The sequence below is a fragment of the Notamacropus eugenii genome, chromosome 1 (genome assembly GCF_028372415.1).
Source record: "Notamacropus eugenii isolate mMacEug1 chromosome 1, mMacEug1.pri_v2, whole genome shotgun sequence".
NCBI classification, from domain to species: domain Eukaryota; kingdom Metazoa; phylum Chordata; class Mammalia; order Diprotodontia; family Macropodidae; genus Notamacropus; species Notamacropus eugenii.
The window spans coordinates 39,825,464-39,843,102 of NC_092872.1; the positions used below are offsets into that span (position 1 = coordinate 39,825,464).

Genomic DNA, 17,639 nt, shown 5'->3' on the forward strand with positions numbered 1-17,639 from the left:
GCTGGAAGGTATCCCAGGGATTCTCTAATCCAGCTTTCTCATTTATTATTGAAGAAACAGAGGTGCAGGAAAATGAAGTCGTTTATCCAAAGTCACCAAGGAAGCAAGCACCAGCAGGGAATTATGATAGCTGTTAACTTTTTTTAGTTTTTAAAAAAATGAACAAAAATCTACCTTCTCTCCCACCTACCCCCACTTTGGAAAGAAAATCAAAACCCTTGTATACCAGCTAAGTACAAAACAAACTAGATGGCTCCGTGTTTAGAATGCTGTTGGGCCTGGAATCAGGAAGACCTGAGCTCAAATCTGGCTTCCAATACTTATTAGCTATGGGACCTTAGACAAGTCACTTAACCTCTTTTTACCTCAGTTTCCTCAACTGCAAAATTCAGATAATACCAGCACCTACACAGCAGGGTTGTTGAAAGGACTGAACGAGAAATAAGTGGTGCAGTGGATAGAGAGCAGGGCCTTGATTCTGGAAGAATCATCTTTGTGAGTTCAAATCTGGCCTGAGACACTTACTAGCTGTGTGACCCTAGGTATATCACTTAACCCTGTTTGCCTCAGTGTCCTCATCTGCAAAATGAGCTGGACAAAGAAATGGCAAACCACTCCAGTATCTTTGCCAAGAAATCCCCAAACGGTGTCTCGAAGAATCAGACAAGACTGAAATAGCTGCACATAGCACAATGTTGGCAAACAGTAGGTGCTTTATAAATGCTTACTCCCTTCCCCTACCAAAAATACAAAAAAAAAGCAAAGTAAATCCCCTCACTGGCCAAGTCCAAAAAATATATCTCATTCAGCAGAGTGAGATCATGACTCTTAGTTTGGCTTGTAAAGCCCTTCACAAACTGGACCCTTTCTAACTTTCCGGTCTTCTTTACGATTTACTCTCCTCTACCTACATTATGACAATGACAGGGCCTTCTTGCTGTTCCTTATACACAACACTCAGCTTTCCAATTCCATGCCTTTTCACTAATCTGTTCTCCTTTTGCTTACAATATTCTCCCTCTTTGTCCCTGCTTCCCTGGATTCATTCAAGACCCAGCTCAAACCCTCCATTTTGCAAGAAGCCTTTCCTAGTCTCTCCCCACCCCTTTCCTGCCCCCCCCCCCCAGTGCATTCGCTCTGAGATTACCTCCACTACCTTGTATATGTCTTGTATGTACACAGTTGTTTGCATGTTGAATGTGAGCTGTTTGAAAACAGCGCCTGTTTTTGCTTTCCTCTGTACCCACCCCAGAGCTTAGCACAGTCCCTGGCACCCTTAAATGACTGCTGAATTGACCTGACTTCATCAAGAGAACAGCGTGCTACCTCGTCAGAACTCATTTGTCTGATCAGAGTTCTTAAGTCTTTCAGAGTTGCTGGTCTATGCAATGCTGCTGATGTCATGTGAATTGTTCTTCTGTATCAGTTCATGCAAGTCTTCCCAGGTTTCTCTAAAACCATCCCTTTCCATCATTTCTTACAGCCATAATATTTCATTCCATTCACATATCATACCTCCAACTAGTCATCCTAAAAGCTATTCATTTCCTTGCCAAAGTCCTCCTCCAATGCCTCTTTCACACTGGGAGAGCACCAATGTTTCCTCAAAGATAATACCAGCAGCACATGAGCTCAGGCAAAAGTTTCTCTTAAATTGGAAACGCTTTGAGTAGGACATATATGGTGACGGTAAGTGTGTCTTTTGCTAAGAAAGTTTAGGTAAATTGAGAGAAGCTCATTTGCTCATCATGAGATTGGCCACAGAGTGAAGGAATTTTCTTGGCTGCCAATTCACTTAATCTCTCTAAAGCTCAATTTCCTCACCAGTCAAATGAGATATCAGACTAGATGGCCTCTAAGCCTCCAAAGACCCTTCAAAGCCTAAATCTATGATTCTATGAACTCTCAAAAACCAACCTCTTAGTGAAGAACTGGAAGCAGTGCCCATAGACTGGAGAATGGCTAGATAAGACATGGTACAGGAATGTAATGGAATAATGACTGGGCTGTAAAAAATGATGAATAATGAACACAGAAGAAAGGGAAGAGCCATATGAATTGATACAAAGTGAAGTAAGCAGAACCAGGACAACCACTCACTATGACTATGGTACAAAGAAAAAGAAGTACAACAAAATATTATAATGCTGCATATTATAGTGACCAAGGCTGGCCCAAGAAAAGAGATATGAAACCACCTCCCTTGCCCTAATTCTCTAGAGACATGAGGGATGACGGGTGTGGAACACTGCAGACTGTCATGACTTTTCCCTCAACGTTTTGAATAGTTTTATTGAAATTCCTTCCCCGCCCCTTTAAATTCTTTCTTATAAGGGAAAACTTTTTGGGGAAGGGGAGAGTAGAGGAACATAATGAAAAATGTAGGTAATATAAAAACAAAAGGCATCAATGGAATTTTTAGAAAGACCACCTAAAACCACAAAAGGGTTGTGATCTACTTGAATGGAGGGAGGAAGGGAGCTCTCAAAAGTTATAAAGCCAGAGATCCCTGATGGATTAATTTCAGCAGCACCTCATTATCCCACCTCAATGTAACATGTGACAGTGGAGAAATGGGGAGATTTTTTTCCAAACAAATAGATGAACACAATTCTGAGCTTCTCCTCATTTTCCAATTTCTAGTAAAAAAGTGAAAATAGATCAGGGTTCATCTAATAAATCCAGCCAGAGAACCCATCTCTCCTTGTCTGCAGCAGAAGTCCCCTCTACCTGACCCTCCAAATGACTCTGGAGGAGGGACTGAGGTTGATGACTTTACACAGCCCTGCCTCACTTAAATCCAATTTACTTCCAAGTCAAGACATCATCCTCTTGAAGGAAGAATAACAACCCTTCCATGAAGTAATTCATGGCATTGAGCTGTTTCTAATTTTATGGCAGACTCACAAGTTCTCAGTGCTGGAAGGGACTTTAAGGGTTATCTCATCTAACTGCCTCATCTGATAAGGAAGAAGCCAGAGAAATGAAGTCTGCTGATCCAAGACCACATATCCAGTTAATAAGAGAAATGAGACTAGAACCCAAGCCTACTGAATCTCCAGTCCAGCAATCTTTCCACCAAACCAGGTTAAAACCAATCTCTCTATTATTTAGCATAATTTCCTCCTGTAACCCAATACCCTCCCCCCACAAAAGGCAAAACAAAGTAGAAATTTGGGAATAGGGTGGAAAATAGCTAACATTTCTTAAGCAACTGCCTTAATAGTTATTATCCTGAATTAAAATTTATGGAGAGTACAGAAAATTTAGTAAGTGATGGAAAAGTATGGAAAATTCTGTAAGAACTAGGAAATGACATATGCAAAGACTAAAATAATATAAATACAACGACAATCCAAACGGAATGCTGCAAAATGATAACGGTCAAACCTGGCCACAAGGAAGAGATATGAAAGTCTCCTCTCCCCAGTTCTTTGCATTGTGGAGGCCTGCTTGTATGTTTCTCATGTGCTGGCTAGTTCTGCTTAACTTTTTCTTCCTTTTTTTCTAAACTGTCTATTATAAGTGATGGCTGCCTGGGAGAGGGTAAGGGAGGAATTGTATGGAAATATGTATAACAGAAAAACAAAAAATAAAAATGAACTTTCTTTTTAAACGTAGGATGGAAGAATTATCCTCGCTGCCAATGGAGACAACTACAACAAAGGCAGGAGGTGAAGGGTTTAAAAGCATGTGCTGGTTAAGATTGAACACAGGTGAAAAAAGAAATGTAGCAGAATAAGCACTTAATTTGCAAGATCAACATTTTCTCTCCATTATTTTCTTAAATCCAGACAATAAACAAAACAATAAAAGTTGATTTATAACATAAGGTTTGCTGATCTCGGAGGAGTAAATGCTCACAGAAAATTTCACTACTGGCTCTCCCAAGATATAAGATGCTTCTAGCACAACCCTGGTTGAAAGGGTTAAGTTTAAGTCAGAAGAGAGGCAGATAGGTGCTATGGAAAAACACGGTAGCAATGGAATCTAAAAGCCTGAAAAGCTCAAATTCTGAATAGTTACTTTGCGGGTATGTCATGGCCTCAGTTTCTATGACTATAAAACAAAAGGGTCAATTAGATGACCTCTGGGGTCCAAATCAATCTATGCTCTAAATGTATTATACTTTGTCACAGGACTCGATTTCCATCTGAAGTCATTAAACTTCTATATTTTTATCTCTTCTTCCTCCTTCTTCTAACTCTGTCACCATGAACTCCACTCATGGTAGGTAGAATTCTTCCTCTGCACATTTCAATTCAATCCTTTTATTAATGACCTACTGCATGGAGAGCACTGTGCAAAACACCCAGGAAAATACAAAGTTTAGAGAAGTCACTGCTCTTGGCCTCATATGAACTGTAGTTGAGTAGAAGGACGAGCTACAAATGGAAGAAGCCTGGGCCTCCCTCCTCAGGGAGCTGCCCTCAAACCCAGGACAAATATATCAGGCTGTTGGAGGCAATTCTGGCCACCCCTGGCAAAGGTTGCTGGCAGAGTCTGCTGGAACTTAGGACAGATGAAGAACATATGGAGCTCCGGCACAAGAGTCACAAGGAATCCCCTCCAAGGACTGTCATTATTTACAACTTAATTTATGATACTAAATGGGCTTTGGGCTACACACTCCTAGGAGTCTGGCAACAATTGTCCCTTCGGCCCTTCCATTAACTGCCAGGAGATGACGTTTTCCCAACACCAATCCCTGAGGGTCTAGATCAGGAGAATTCATGTTATTCACTTTGATGCAATTTAGTGAGATGAGCTAATCTCTTGGGGTAGAGCACAGAGCAGTGAGCTGGAAGGCCTCGGTTCTGGTTGCAGGTCTTGACCTTGGACCCCTCTCTCACTTTCCTGGGTCACAGCTAAGGCTTCCTTCAACACCTCTAATACTCGATGATGTCAGGATGCAGAGTCCAAATGGAAGAGGGGGGATTCCTTACAAAGGACACGTTTCTGCTCCAGTTTATGGATGCTATTGCGCAATTACACCAACTCTCAGAGTCCTGTACAGACTCCTAAATGAGTCACGATTACCTGAGAATTTAGTCTAACGATTCGCATCTAAAAAAAAGTCAAGGGAATCAATTCATCAATAAATATTATTAAGCATCTGCCAGGTGCCAGGTGCCAGGCACCCTGCTAAGCACCTAAGGATACAAAGAATGATAGCCCCTGCCTTCAAGGAGATTGAAATCTCATGAGGGAGACAATATACAAATACATGAAAAGTAAGTTATATACAGAATAAATAGGAAATAACCAACAGAGGGAGGATACTAGAATCAAGAGGGGTTGGGGAAGGGTTCCTGTAGAAGATGGGATTTTATTTGGAACGTAAAAGGAAGCCAGGAAAGTCACTAGGCAGAGAAGAGGAGGGAGAACGTTCCAGGCATGGGAGACAGAGAGAATGCCCAGAGCCAAGTGTCACTGGACTGAAGAGTACATGTAGGGGAGTAGAGGTGTAAGAGGACTGGAAAGGCAGGAAGTGGCTGGGTAATGAGAGGCTCTGAATGCAGGAGTATTTTATATCTGCTCCTAGAGTCAACAGGAAGCCACTGGAGTTTATCATGCAGTGGGATGACATGACTGGACCTGCACTTTAGGAAAATCACCTTAGTGGCTGGACGTGTTGGACTGTGGAGAGTTGAGGCAGGCCGATGCATCAACAAGCTATTGCAATGATCCACGCATGAGGTGATGAGGGCCTGCACAAGAGTGGTAGCACTGTCAGAGGACAGAAGGGTATGTATTCGAGAGATGCTGCAGAAGTGAAATCAGATCGCCTTGGCAACAGCTTGGATGTAGCTTGTGAGAGATAGTGAGGCATCCAGGATGACTCCCAGGTGCGAGCCTGGGCGATTGGGAGGATGGTGTTGCCCTCTGTTTAGGGAGAAAAGGAAAGTTGAATTTTCAACACAGAGTTTCAACACAGGACATCCACTTCAAGATGCCTGAAAGTCAGCTGGAGATGTGAGATTGGCAACCAGCAGAGATTGGAGCAGGAAATATAAGTTTAAGAATCATCAGCATAGAACGTTAATTAAATCCGGGGGAGCTGATGGGATCACCAGGTGCAGCAGTATAGAGGGAGAAAAGATGAGGACCCAGGACAGAACCCTGGGAGACACCTAGGATTAGAGAATGTTATTGGAGGAAGATCCAACAAAGGAGACAGAAGAAAGGTGAGACACGTGGGACAAGAACCAGGAAAGACAGTGCCCCAAATATCTAGAGAAGAAAGTATCAAGGAGGAAAGAAAGATCAACAATGTCAAAGGCTGCGGAGAGGTAGAGCAGAATGAGAAATGAGCAAAGGCCACTGGATCTGGCAACTAAAAGATCATTTATAACTTTGGAGAGAATGGTGGAATGACAAATTGAGAAGCTAGATTTTATAAGGGCTTAAGAAGAGGAGAGAAAAGGGAGGCACATACTGTAGACTCCTTTCTGAGGAGTTTAGCTACAAATGGCAGGAGAAAAATAGGATGATAGTAGGGATGGAAGGATCAAGTGAGGGTTTTTTTCAAGATGGGGGAGACATGGGCATGCTTGTAGTGGTAGGAAATGAGCCAGTAGACAGGGAGAGACTGAAAGTAAGGATGGACAGAGGAGGCTGTCTCTTGGAGGAGACAGGATGGAATGGGATCACTCTGACAAGTAGCATGGCTGACCTTGGTAAAGGCCTCCTCAGAGGAGAGACAGGCAGAAGGCAAGTGACTGATACAAGAAGAGGAAAGATGGAGCTCACAGTGCATGGCCTTGATTTTTTTCTGTAAAATATGAGGCAAGGTTCTCAGTTTAGAGTTAGGGGGGAGTGGGAGTCAAAGGAAATCTGAGAAAGCCCCCATGGGGAGTAGGATAACAGGACTGGCTAGCAGCAGTGAGGAGCCAATTGAAGTTGTATAAAATAAATCAGAATTGTTGCACGATTTTCTCCATCAGCAGCATGTGTGTGGGAGCAAAGGTGGTAAATGGTGGAAATGATCCAAAGCTGAGGCTTGCCTGGACATAACTGGCAGTGTGCTAAAGAGACTAGGGATTTAAGAGAGGAAGACAATGTAGAACTGAACTGGTTCATCAGGGAGTCAAGATGAGAAGAGGAGAGAGTGGCTAGTGCAGGGGAGATGGCCTGGGAGAGAACTGAAAGAGGTCAAGGGATTGGAGGTCACAGTGTGGGTGAAGAGTCGGGTTATGTAAGGAAAGGCAGAGGAAGAGGTGAAAAGCCAGTAGATTATGGTCAGATAATGAGATTTTGGAGTTCTTGAACATAGAGGTGGTATATTTTTAGGCAAGGCAAGATCAAGGGTATTATGACCATTTCTGTGTGTGGCTGAGATGGGATGGAGGAGTGGCTCATGGGAAGTGAGTGGTTTAGTGTTTTAGAGATAGTCACTATGTACTGTTAAATCCTCACAGAGCTTCTATAATGCATATGGGGTCTTGACCCACAGTTTAATAAGTGCTGAAGGGGTCGCCAGTGGAAAACATGTAAGAGGACCTAGACTAGTATGAGGGCTAGAGTTGAGGAGAAAAGAAAAATTGTAAGGCAGATATCAAAGTCATTGAGGAAGGAAGGGAAGTAACCACCAATACTAAGAGGTTAACTATTGAATGAAGTGTATCTATTGCACACAGCATGCTATGCAATTGGAAGGACAATACATTTGGCTGGTTCATCAACACACAGACACAGACACACAGACACAGACACAGACACACACACACACACACAGACACACACACACACACACACACACACACACACACACACACACCCTCTTAGATCAAGGGTTCTTAACCTTCTCTGTGTCATGGACTCCTACCCCACTTCCCCACTTTGGCAATGTGATAAAGTCTATGAACCCATTCTCTAAATGTTTTTAATTGCACAGAATAAAATACACAGGATAACAAAGGAAACCAAGATTAGTGAAAATAAAGACTTCCCCCCATCCTAGTTCACAGATTTCCCTGTAATCTATGCAGCAACCCCTGGGAAGTCTGTGGGCCCCACATTAAGAACCTCTACCCTGGGCAGACTCTGCACATAAATAAGCTGGGCCCACAAATAAATACGAGTAAAAGAAGCTGGACTGCATTTGGAAAATGACTGTGCTTTTAATGACCCCAAACATCTCTTAATTTTTCTTAATATTCTTTCAGTGATGCTGGCTGACTGGCTTGGGGTTAACGTTCCAGATTCTAAGAATAAAATTAAAGGTATTACCCAAAGGACAAACGCAGAGACATTCTACCAATGAAAAATGGACAGAAGCAATGGAAAGGATACCATCAGAAGGCCACATAATCAGAACAAAGAGGTGGGCTCAGCATATAAAGAGGCAACAGCTTAGCCCACAGGCCTCACTGGTGTCTGTCCATGTCCAGAGCTGCGGGAAAGCTCCCAGCACTTTGCATGGACCCAAAGAGTTGATGGGAAAACAGGGCAAGAGTGAGATTAAGATGAGAAGATACAGGAGAGTCAAGCTGTGACCTTCACCCGTCGGGGGGCCACTCACACCCATGGATCTAAATCAGTAAGAAAGCCAGGAATTCAACAGCGTATCTTTCATAGAATCACAAAGTCTCTTCCACTTATTGGTAAATATAAAAAGACCTGAGGCTCATTCATAAACATGTATTATCAGTACTGAACCTCCTTTGCCACTTGGCCAATGCCTTGAGCATGTATACTCTACAGGCTAGACAGTGCCCTTCTATAACCTTTCCAAGTAACTCCAGCCATGTAGTTTAACCTGCTTTCACCCACATAAAACCCCTGGCTGGGAGGGGATAGAATAGGAGTGGGGCTGGGGGGGCGGGGGTGTATTTATACAATGGAGCTGCCCCAGCCCCAAACTGTTCTAGGAAAAGGCCCCTGTTGTCCGTATTCTTCCTCTTCTTCTACTCCTACCCCAAAGACGGTGATCATCCTTCAGAGGGGTGGCAGGATGGGCCATGGCTGGCTCAGGACCATCACAACAACTTCTGAAATCAACATTGGAGCCTTGCAGCATCCAGGTCCTTCTTGGAAGGGCTCTCTCTACACTCCACTCCCACTGCTACATCCTCCTTCAGACCCTCATCACCCCTCCCCTGGCCTACTGCAATAGCTTCCTACTTAATCTCCCAGCTTCCAATCCATCCCCTTCTGATGTTCCTACCCTCATGGCAATGACCATGTCATGCCTGTGCTCCAATCACATTTCAATGGTTCCTTACTGCCTAGAGTATAAAAACATCCTGGTATTTTAGACCCTCCACATTCTGGTTCTGACCAACCTCTGCAGGCCAATTTCCCATTCTCCCCTCTTCTCCATTGGCTGTTTTTCCCCTGATCTTGTCCTGTGCCACTATTCATTTGGACAGATTTTCTCCCTTGCCTGGAATGCATTCCTTCCTCATCACTACTTGCTGACATCTGTCTCTTCCTTTAAGACTTAGCTAAAGGATGGCAGTTAGATGGTGCAATGGATGGAGTACTGGCCCTGGAGTCAGGAGGATCTGAGTTCAAATCTGACCTCAGATACTTACTAGCTGTGTGACCCTGGGCAAGTCACTTAACCCCAACTGCCTCACCAAAAAAAAAAAAAAAGAAAAGACTTGGCTAAAGATTAACCTCCCCTGTGAGAACTTCCCAGACTCCAAACCTCCTGTAAAGGGCTCACCTTCTCCTAGGGTATTTTGCCACTATCTCCCCTTTACATTTGTTGAGATGCATATTTTAACACCCCTGCCCTCAATTATAACGTAAACTTCTTTAAGGCTGAGGCTCTTATTTTTCATTTCTGCAGCCTCGGTGGTCAAGCATAGTTCCTTGCGCACAGCAAGTAAATGATAAATACTTGAAACTTTAAGATACTGATGGAAGACAGGAAAAAAGCATTTACTAGGTGCCTCCTTTTGTTAAGTGCTTTACAATATTATCTGATTTGATCCTCAAAACAACCCTGGGAGGGAGATATTATTATTATCCCCATTTCACAGCTGAAGAAACTGAGATGGAATTCAAATGACTTGCCCATGGTCAATACTATTAGTGTCTGAAGCTGGATTTGAACTCAGGTCTTCTGAACTGCAAGACTAGCTCTATCCAGAGCACCCACCTAGCTGCCTCTCTGAAAATAATGCAACCAACACACCATGAATTAACCAATAGGGTGCCCTCATTCTCTCTCCTGGTGGAATCTCTGCCACATTCTTTAAAATTCTCCTTAGAGGGTCATTTTAAATCCCAGTTTTACTAAGAAATAAAAACCTGTGGATACTCGAATTTGGTTCGCTGCTTTGCCCTTGGAGCTAGCTCAATCCATCTGCTTCCTATATGTTCCCTTTCCCCATTTCCTGTTTAGAAAATTAAGATTTTTCCTAGTATTCCTAACCAAAAAAAAATGGAGAGCAGGAGAAAGAGCTGAAAGTCTAACGTTGCCATTGTTGTGATCTTTTCTCCCTTGAAAGAGAAGAGTACATGGTTCTTTCTGGAACAGTATTTTACAGCTTCCAAGCAACAGCAGAATGAAAACAGGCCAATTAGGATTCTTGGCATTTGTCTTTAGGAAGACAAAAATAGTGCGGGTGGCCAATAATCATCATTTGGTAGAAAGCTGTTGGCGTTCACAGCCAATAGCAAGTAAAGCAGGGCTGCCACAGGGGGTGAAGCATCATCTACAGACAGAAGGGAATCAATGCCCGTAATGATTACAGTGGTGTCTGATTTTCCTTTAGTCCAATCCTCTGACAATACCTCAGAATATTCTGCCATAAGACAGGGGTGCTCTGGTTTTAAAATATGTATGTACATGTACACACACAAACACACACACACACACACACACACACACACACACACACACACACACACACTGTCCTTTGGAGTCAGGTGACCTGGGTCCAAAGTGAAAAGATTCATAGGGCTATTAGAAGTGGAAGGTACTCTGTACATATATTTAGACTTTTCCTCTCTATATACTGATCCGATTTGATGGTCTTCTTTCCCTCCTTCCTTCCTAAATGCTATTTGCTGTGTGGGATGGTCAAAATATTGGTGACATAAACAAACAAAAGATACCAATAAAAATTTATTTTTTAAAAAAAATTGGAGAAAAAGGTAAGTGGTACAGTGGATAGAGCATGGGCCCTGGAGTCAGGGGGACCTGAGTTCAAATCTGGTCACAGACACTTCACTTAACCCTGATTGTCCCGTCCTCCCCCCCCAAAAAAACAGGGAAAAAAACCCAAACAAACAAAACTGAAGGGTCCTCAGAGACCATTTGGTTAAAGTCTCTTTTCTGACAAGGAGGACACTGAGGGGAAGTGACTACAATTGCTATCAGTCAATAAGCATTTATGAAGCAGCTACTATGTGCCAAGCACCGTAGGAGGCCCTAGTCAGCTGTGGCCCTGTGAGCCAGGTGTGACTAAATTCAGCACTCTTCCTGTTCTCTCAGCTGTCACTCACCTCTTCCAAGTCCTCCTGCTCGATGCTAACCTGATACTCAATTATTTCCTTTTTGTAGGTTTTAACTTATCATTAAAAATCAACAAAAATAGTATTTCATTCCTTCCTATGGCCAGGGATATCCCGGAATGTAGCTCACGCTTCTCAGGGTTACAAAGTAACCGAGTCAGGTGAGGAGCACAAGAGCTCGTCTCACTTTGCAGACAGAAAAGCAGGAGACACAGATTACTAAACTGGAAGGCATCCTGCGTTCTGCCTCATATCCCAGCTCCCACCCTTACTAGCTATGTGACCCTGAGCAAGTCACTCACTTCTGTAAGACTCAGTTTCCCCATCTGTAAAATGGGGAAAATAAGATTTGCAGGGGGTGCACTCTACAAATCCAAGAACCATGTAAACATAAACCACGACTGATTGTTATTCTAATTCCAAAAATCCCTACTAATACAAGAAAACTACCGTCCAAGTCCAAATCCTGCCTGCTAAGTTAAAAATCTCATTATTGCCCAAAACATCAGAGCGGGATTTTGAGGAACTAGCCAACGAGTCATGACACTTTTAGAGCCAAAAGGAACCTTGAACGCCAACCTGGTTTAACTCTCTCAAGTTGCTGCCAAGACCATTTGATAAATGACTAAGACATGCTGAAGAAATGGGTGGTTAAAGCGCACAAAAGGAGTCACAGGTGGACCCAATTAAAAAGTTCAAGTGTGTCAGAGACTGCAGGATTCCTCCATTACCTGAACAGCTCCACTGATGGAAGCACTCCAGGAAAAGGGAACTCACTACACTTTCAGAGGCTGCTCATTCTTTCTTTGGACAGTTCTACTGGCTAGGAAATATGGCAAGATCTGCCTTCAAGCCACATCTATTCCAGTGCTCCCATTTCTTTCCTCTGGGGACAAAGAAAAACAAGCTAAACCCTCTTCCCAGTAACATTCCTTCAAATAGTGGAAGATAGCTATCTAACAACCCCTCCCAGGCCCTCTATTCCTCAGGATAAATAGCCCCAATTATTTATTTTTTTGGTAAAATTTTCAGACTTTTGAGTCAATGTTCTGATTCTTTTCTCTTTCAGCCAGGGTAAAGAAAGTAAATTAATTAAGTTCACTTAAAGAAAATGTTTAAAAACATTTCATTCTGCATATAGTTTAGTTTGGAGAGAAGAGGGAGCAGGGAATCTGAACCCACGTCTTCTGACTCCACAGCCACCGTGGAAAAGGAGGGAGAGGGCCTCACACAGCGGATAGAGTGTCAGGGCTGGAGTCAGGAAGATTCATCTTACTGAGTTCAAAACTGGCTATATGACCCTAGGAAAGTCACTTAAGACTGCCTCAGTTTCCTCATCTGTAAAATGACCTGGAGAAGGAAATGGCAAACCACTCCAGTATCTCTGCCAAAAAAAAACAAAAAAAAAAACAACCCAAATAGGGTCTTGAAGAGTTTAGACACGACTGAACAACTGACTCCTTCTTTAAGCATTCTAAAGATTGCTGTATGGAAGAGGTATGAGACTCCTACCATACTCCTACTATTCTCTGGGAGAAAGAAGCAGGAGAAAGTCTGGGAGTTTCAGAGATGGGGCTCTCAACTCAACATCCTGCCTCTTTGATTTTTATGTGACTTTGGGCAAGTCTCTCAAAACCTCGGTTTCCTCATTTGTAAAATGAAGAAGTTCAAACAGCAGTGTAAAAAAGAAATATCTCTGACCAATCATGATTCCAGAATACCAAATATGGAAGAATATTCCCCACTCGTGACAGAGAGATGTCCTTTCCTCAAAATGTAGAATGAGACACATTTGTGGACATGGCCAACATAAGAGATTTGTTTTCCTTGATGATGCACATTTGTTACAAAGGTTTTTGTTTTTCTTTCTTTTTTTCCCAGTGGGAGTTGGGGGAGAAGTTGGGAGGGGGGGGGGGCAAAGCTTCTTAACTGGAAAAGTAAAATAATTTTTTTAAAAAAGAATATACAAGAGTGTCAATGTAGAGGATTTTCAAGGTCCTTTCTAGCTCCAAATCTCTGATTTTGTGATTCTATACTAACAAGCAATCTGCTAACCAAAACTGGCCAACAATGGATTGGACTGTCTCATGAGCAGACCCTCCATCACCGGGAACATTCAAGCAGAGACTAGCTGGCTGCCAGGAATACTATGGAAAGAACTCTTCCACTAAGTGGGAGGCTGGACTAGAAGACTTCCAACGTCTCTTCCAGCTATAGAAGTCTACTGATTCTCTTTGAAGAATTCAGCCAATATCTAAGAGCTGACTGCGTCCAGACCCCTATGGTAGGCACTGAAAAAAATATAGTTTAAATTGAACCAGTTTCCTTCCCTTGTGGAGTTCAGTTTAGAAGGGAGTTATAAGACTCAAAGATAACTGTGAGTCCACAGGCCAGAATCATTACTGACAGAGGATCAGGACAGGTTTTCATACCATTTCAGCTGAGCCTCAAAAGATGGATGGGAATTCAATGATTAGGAGGGAAGAGATGGGTAGGGAATATAGAAGTCTGTGCAAAGAAGTAAAGAGTGATTACTTGAAATGTATTCAATGAGACAGAGCTGGAAAAATAAGATTGTAGAGGGCCTTAGTGACCAGGCAAATGGGAGATAGAACTTTGGTAACAGGAAGAAGCCAATGAGTATTTCTGAACAGGAATGAAATGCTCATGTCTATGATACTCTAAAGGGCAGCTTAGATGGAGCCCTGCGCCTGGAGTCAGAAATCAGGAAGACCTGAGTTCAAGTCTGGCCTTAGACACTTACTAGCTATGCAACCCTGCGCAAGTCACTTAACCTGCTTGCCTCAGTTTCCTCATCTGTCATTTTACAGAGAAGGAAATAACAAACCATCCTAGCATGTTTGACAAGAAAATCCCAAATAGGGTCACAAAAAAAATCAGACATGACTGAAAGAACTAATTAATAACAACATGTAACTCTAAATACCTTTCTGGGTAAGAGCTGAAAAGCGGTCAGTAACAACGCTTCCCCCTCATCTGTACCTTAAACCTACAAAGGTTCTTTCAGCAGCAGGTTGCTGGATGCCATCACCTCTCAGCTCCTCATGTGGGCAAATAGACACAGGGTCTTGGAAGCTTGAAAGTGAGTACCTAGATCTGAATTAAGAATCTCATTTTTTTCTTCAGTGTTTATTACAGTATATAAGAAATGATTATTGCATTCAACAGTGCTTGCTCAAGACCATCAAAATGAACTTCCTAGTGCGTGCTACTCAATAGCTCGTGAAAAAGTGAGCAACCTCAAGAGCAGAGGAGAAGGAAGGGGGAGTGAGACAGCTGCTGTTGGCAGCAGCAGGCATATTCTCATAAGTGGTGGTCCCAATGAGCAAGCCCTTTTGCCACTGGAAAGTGGCCTGGTTGCCAACTGGTGGCAGAGACCAGAGATACCAAAGACCTAGTCCATTGGCTATCATCTTTGAAGACAAACAAATGTTCTCTTGGTGTATTATAATTCTGGTAGGAGTCCTACCCTCAGGCTAAATAGATATAGCAATTTCCAGAGAATGTGCTATCACAGACTTCTTACCACATCTTACCCGCTACTAAACATGGATGGTGCAGTAAAAATAATAATGGTGACAGCTCCCACTTATGGAGTCCTTTAAGATTTAAGATGTGCAAAGCCATGCCACTTCCTCTCATCATTTGCTCCTCAAAATAATCCTGCAAGGTAAGGTCGATTATCTTCTTTATACATTTGAGGAAACTGAGATTCAGAGCAGTTTAATGAATGAAAAGAGTCACACCTCTAGTAAGTTTGAGGTAAGATTTGAATGCAGGTCTTCCTGATCTCAAGTCCAGCTGTTTCTCAGTATCTGTCTGTCTGTCTCTCCTCTGAATTTGGAATCAGAAAGGCCAAGTTTGAATCTCAGCTTACCCATTACCCATGCCACCTTGGGCAAAGTCACTTCACTTCTCTCAGGGTTTCAGTCTCAACTTTACAGCCTTCTGAGATCACTATAAATGCTTCTCCTCCAAACCCTTCACTAGGGCTGGGTCTTCTCAAGGTCTCCTTACTTCTCTCTTACCTCTTGTCATGTCTCTCCTCATCATATGTAAATGGCAGCCCACTGAATGTAAAAGTGGGACTGTCTGGAGACTAAGTTGAGATGGAAGATGAAATGCCCTGGCCACATAATAACATAGGAGACCAAAGTCAAATCAAGCATCACCGCAGCCTGAGAAGCTGCCAGGGCCAGCCACAGATGCCATCCATCATTCCAGAGAGAGGCCTTTTATCTGAAGATGCTATAAAATTTTGAGACTACAATGAACAAAACCACTAGGAGATCTAGTCTCATTCAGGGGAGGTAGGCTACTTAAAAGTAGGCTCCACATAATGCAATGTGGTTTTAAATGGGGCTATTTTTAAACTGTCTACATGTATGGAAAGCTGCTAGAAGGCCTTTCTACAATCTGTACTTTAATGGATCCCAAGATTTAGAGTAGGGCAGTACCTTAATGATCCAGTCCAAACATAGAAGAGGAAATGGGAATCCGCAAAGGGGAAGTCATTTAGGAAAGGTCACAAGGGAGGTGGAATTCAAACCCAGGGACACTGACTCACAATCCAGTGATCTTTCCCAACCCAGAACCATCCTGATTGTATCAAGGCTCATGCACACAGGCCCTCCGCCTAGTAGAATCAAGCTCACAACCCCCATTCTAAGTACACCATTAAGCAGGAGCTGAAAACAAACTCAGGTAAAATCCGCAGCGTGCCCAGTATGGGGAGATGGCTAGGAAACTGGATTTAGAGTCAGAAGGGGGACTGAGCTCCATCCAATCCTGGCTGGGCTACTTCCTTCCTGGGTCACCTAGGATCCTACGGATCACTTCTCTGCCCGGGGCCCCAGTTTCCTCTCTAAAAAAAAAAAAAAAGGTACTGGATTAATCGATCCCCAGGGTCCCTTTGAGCTCCATATCTTAGGCTCCCTAAAGGTTCCTTCCAGCTCTGAGACCCTAAGAAAATCTATGGCGCCTCGAAGGTGGGGGGTGGAGGGGGGAGAGAAAATAGGCTGGGAGGGAGGGGACTCGCAGTTTTCTCCAAATCTCACTCGCGGCATCTCTCACGACCACGGACTACTTATCGCACTTCAGCAAAACAAACCATTTTCCTATTTGGAAGACGTTGTTGGCCAGACGGAAAGACGGCGGCGGCGGAGACACCCAGGGATTTGTGGCAGCATGTGAGGCTCGGAAACGTGCAGTTGTTTACTACCCAGCACCCCGGAGACCCGGGGAAAGCAGCACGGGCCGAACGTCAACACGCGCGTAAGAGTGTGTGTGAGTGTGTGTGTGCATGTGAATGCGTGTATATGTGTGTGCGTGTGTGTATGTGAATATGTGTGCGTGAGTGTATATGCGTGTAGGTGCATGTGTGTATGTGTGTGTGAGTGTGTGTGCGCGTATGTGAGTGTGTGTGAGTGTGCTACGCATCTCCCCGCTCCACACCGCGCACTCCTTGGGGTGACTAACACCGACACAGGCGCCTCCTCCCCTCCCCACCCCCAAGGGGCCGGGATCTCCCCCCAGCGCCCCCGGGACGCGCGCACCCCGAACCCTGCCCACTCCCTCGGACAGGTCCGAGCCCGGCGGCCCCCTCCCCGCCGCGGCAGCCCCCCCCCCCCCGCCCCGGCGGCCCCCCACTCCCGAATGACCTCGGAGGCCGGGGTTCTCGTCTTTGGCCCGGATCTTGCGGATCTTCACGGGGCGCCCGCTCAGGGTGGACAAGACGAGGCGCTGGCGAAAGAAGTTGCAGCCCCCGTAGCGGAGCGAGTGCGCCTGGGTCGCCATGTGAGCGCGCCCCCCGCCCGATCCCTCCGCCGGCACAGCCCGGGGCGCCGCGGCCGCCGCCGCCGCTGCCCACGACGGCCGGCGCGCACGGCCGAGGGCCGAGGGAGGAGGAGGTGCGGCGGCGGCCCGGGAGGCTCGGGGCTCGGCTCCCGCGGCCCCAGCGCGTCCACGTGGTTTGGAACAGGAAGACGGAGAGACGAGACAGCGGGGTCAGAGGGGAAGGGGGCGGAGCTTCCCCAGCTTTCCTCCGCGGCCCCGCCCCCCGCGGCCCCGCCCTCCGCGGCGCTGGCCTCCGGCTGCGCTGGCCTCGGTCCCCGCCCGGGCCGCCTCGGCCGGCCCTGGGCTCCTGC

At 44.7% G+C, this 17,639-nt stretch overlaps 1 protein-coding gene across 1 annotated transcript in view; it reads right to left on the bottom strand.

Moving 5' to 3' along the window:
* RCL1 (RNA terminal phosphate cyclase like 1) overlaps positions 1–17,369 on the bottom strand; it is a 55,549-nt gene extending 38,180 nt beyond the window's left edge. Inside the window, exon 1 of the mRNA XM_072597329.1 lies at positions 17,154–17,369. Within this exon, the coding sequence (XP_072453430.1) occupies positions 17,154–17,289 (136 nt within the window). The 5' untranslated portion in view covers positions 17,290–17,369. The remainder of the gene's footprint in view (positions 1–17,153) is intronic.
* Positions 17,370–17,639: the final 270 nt, after the last annotated feature.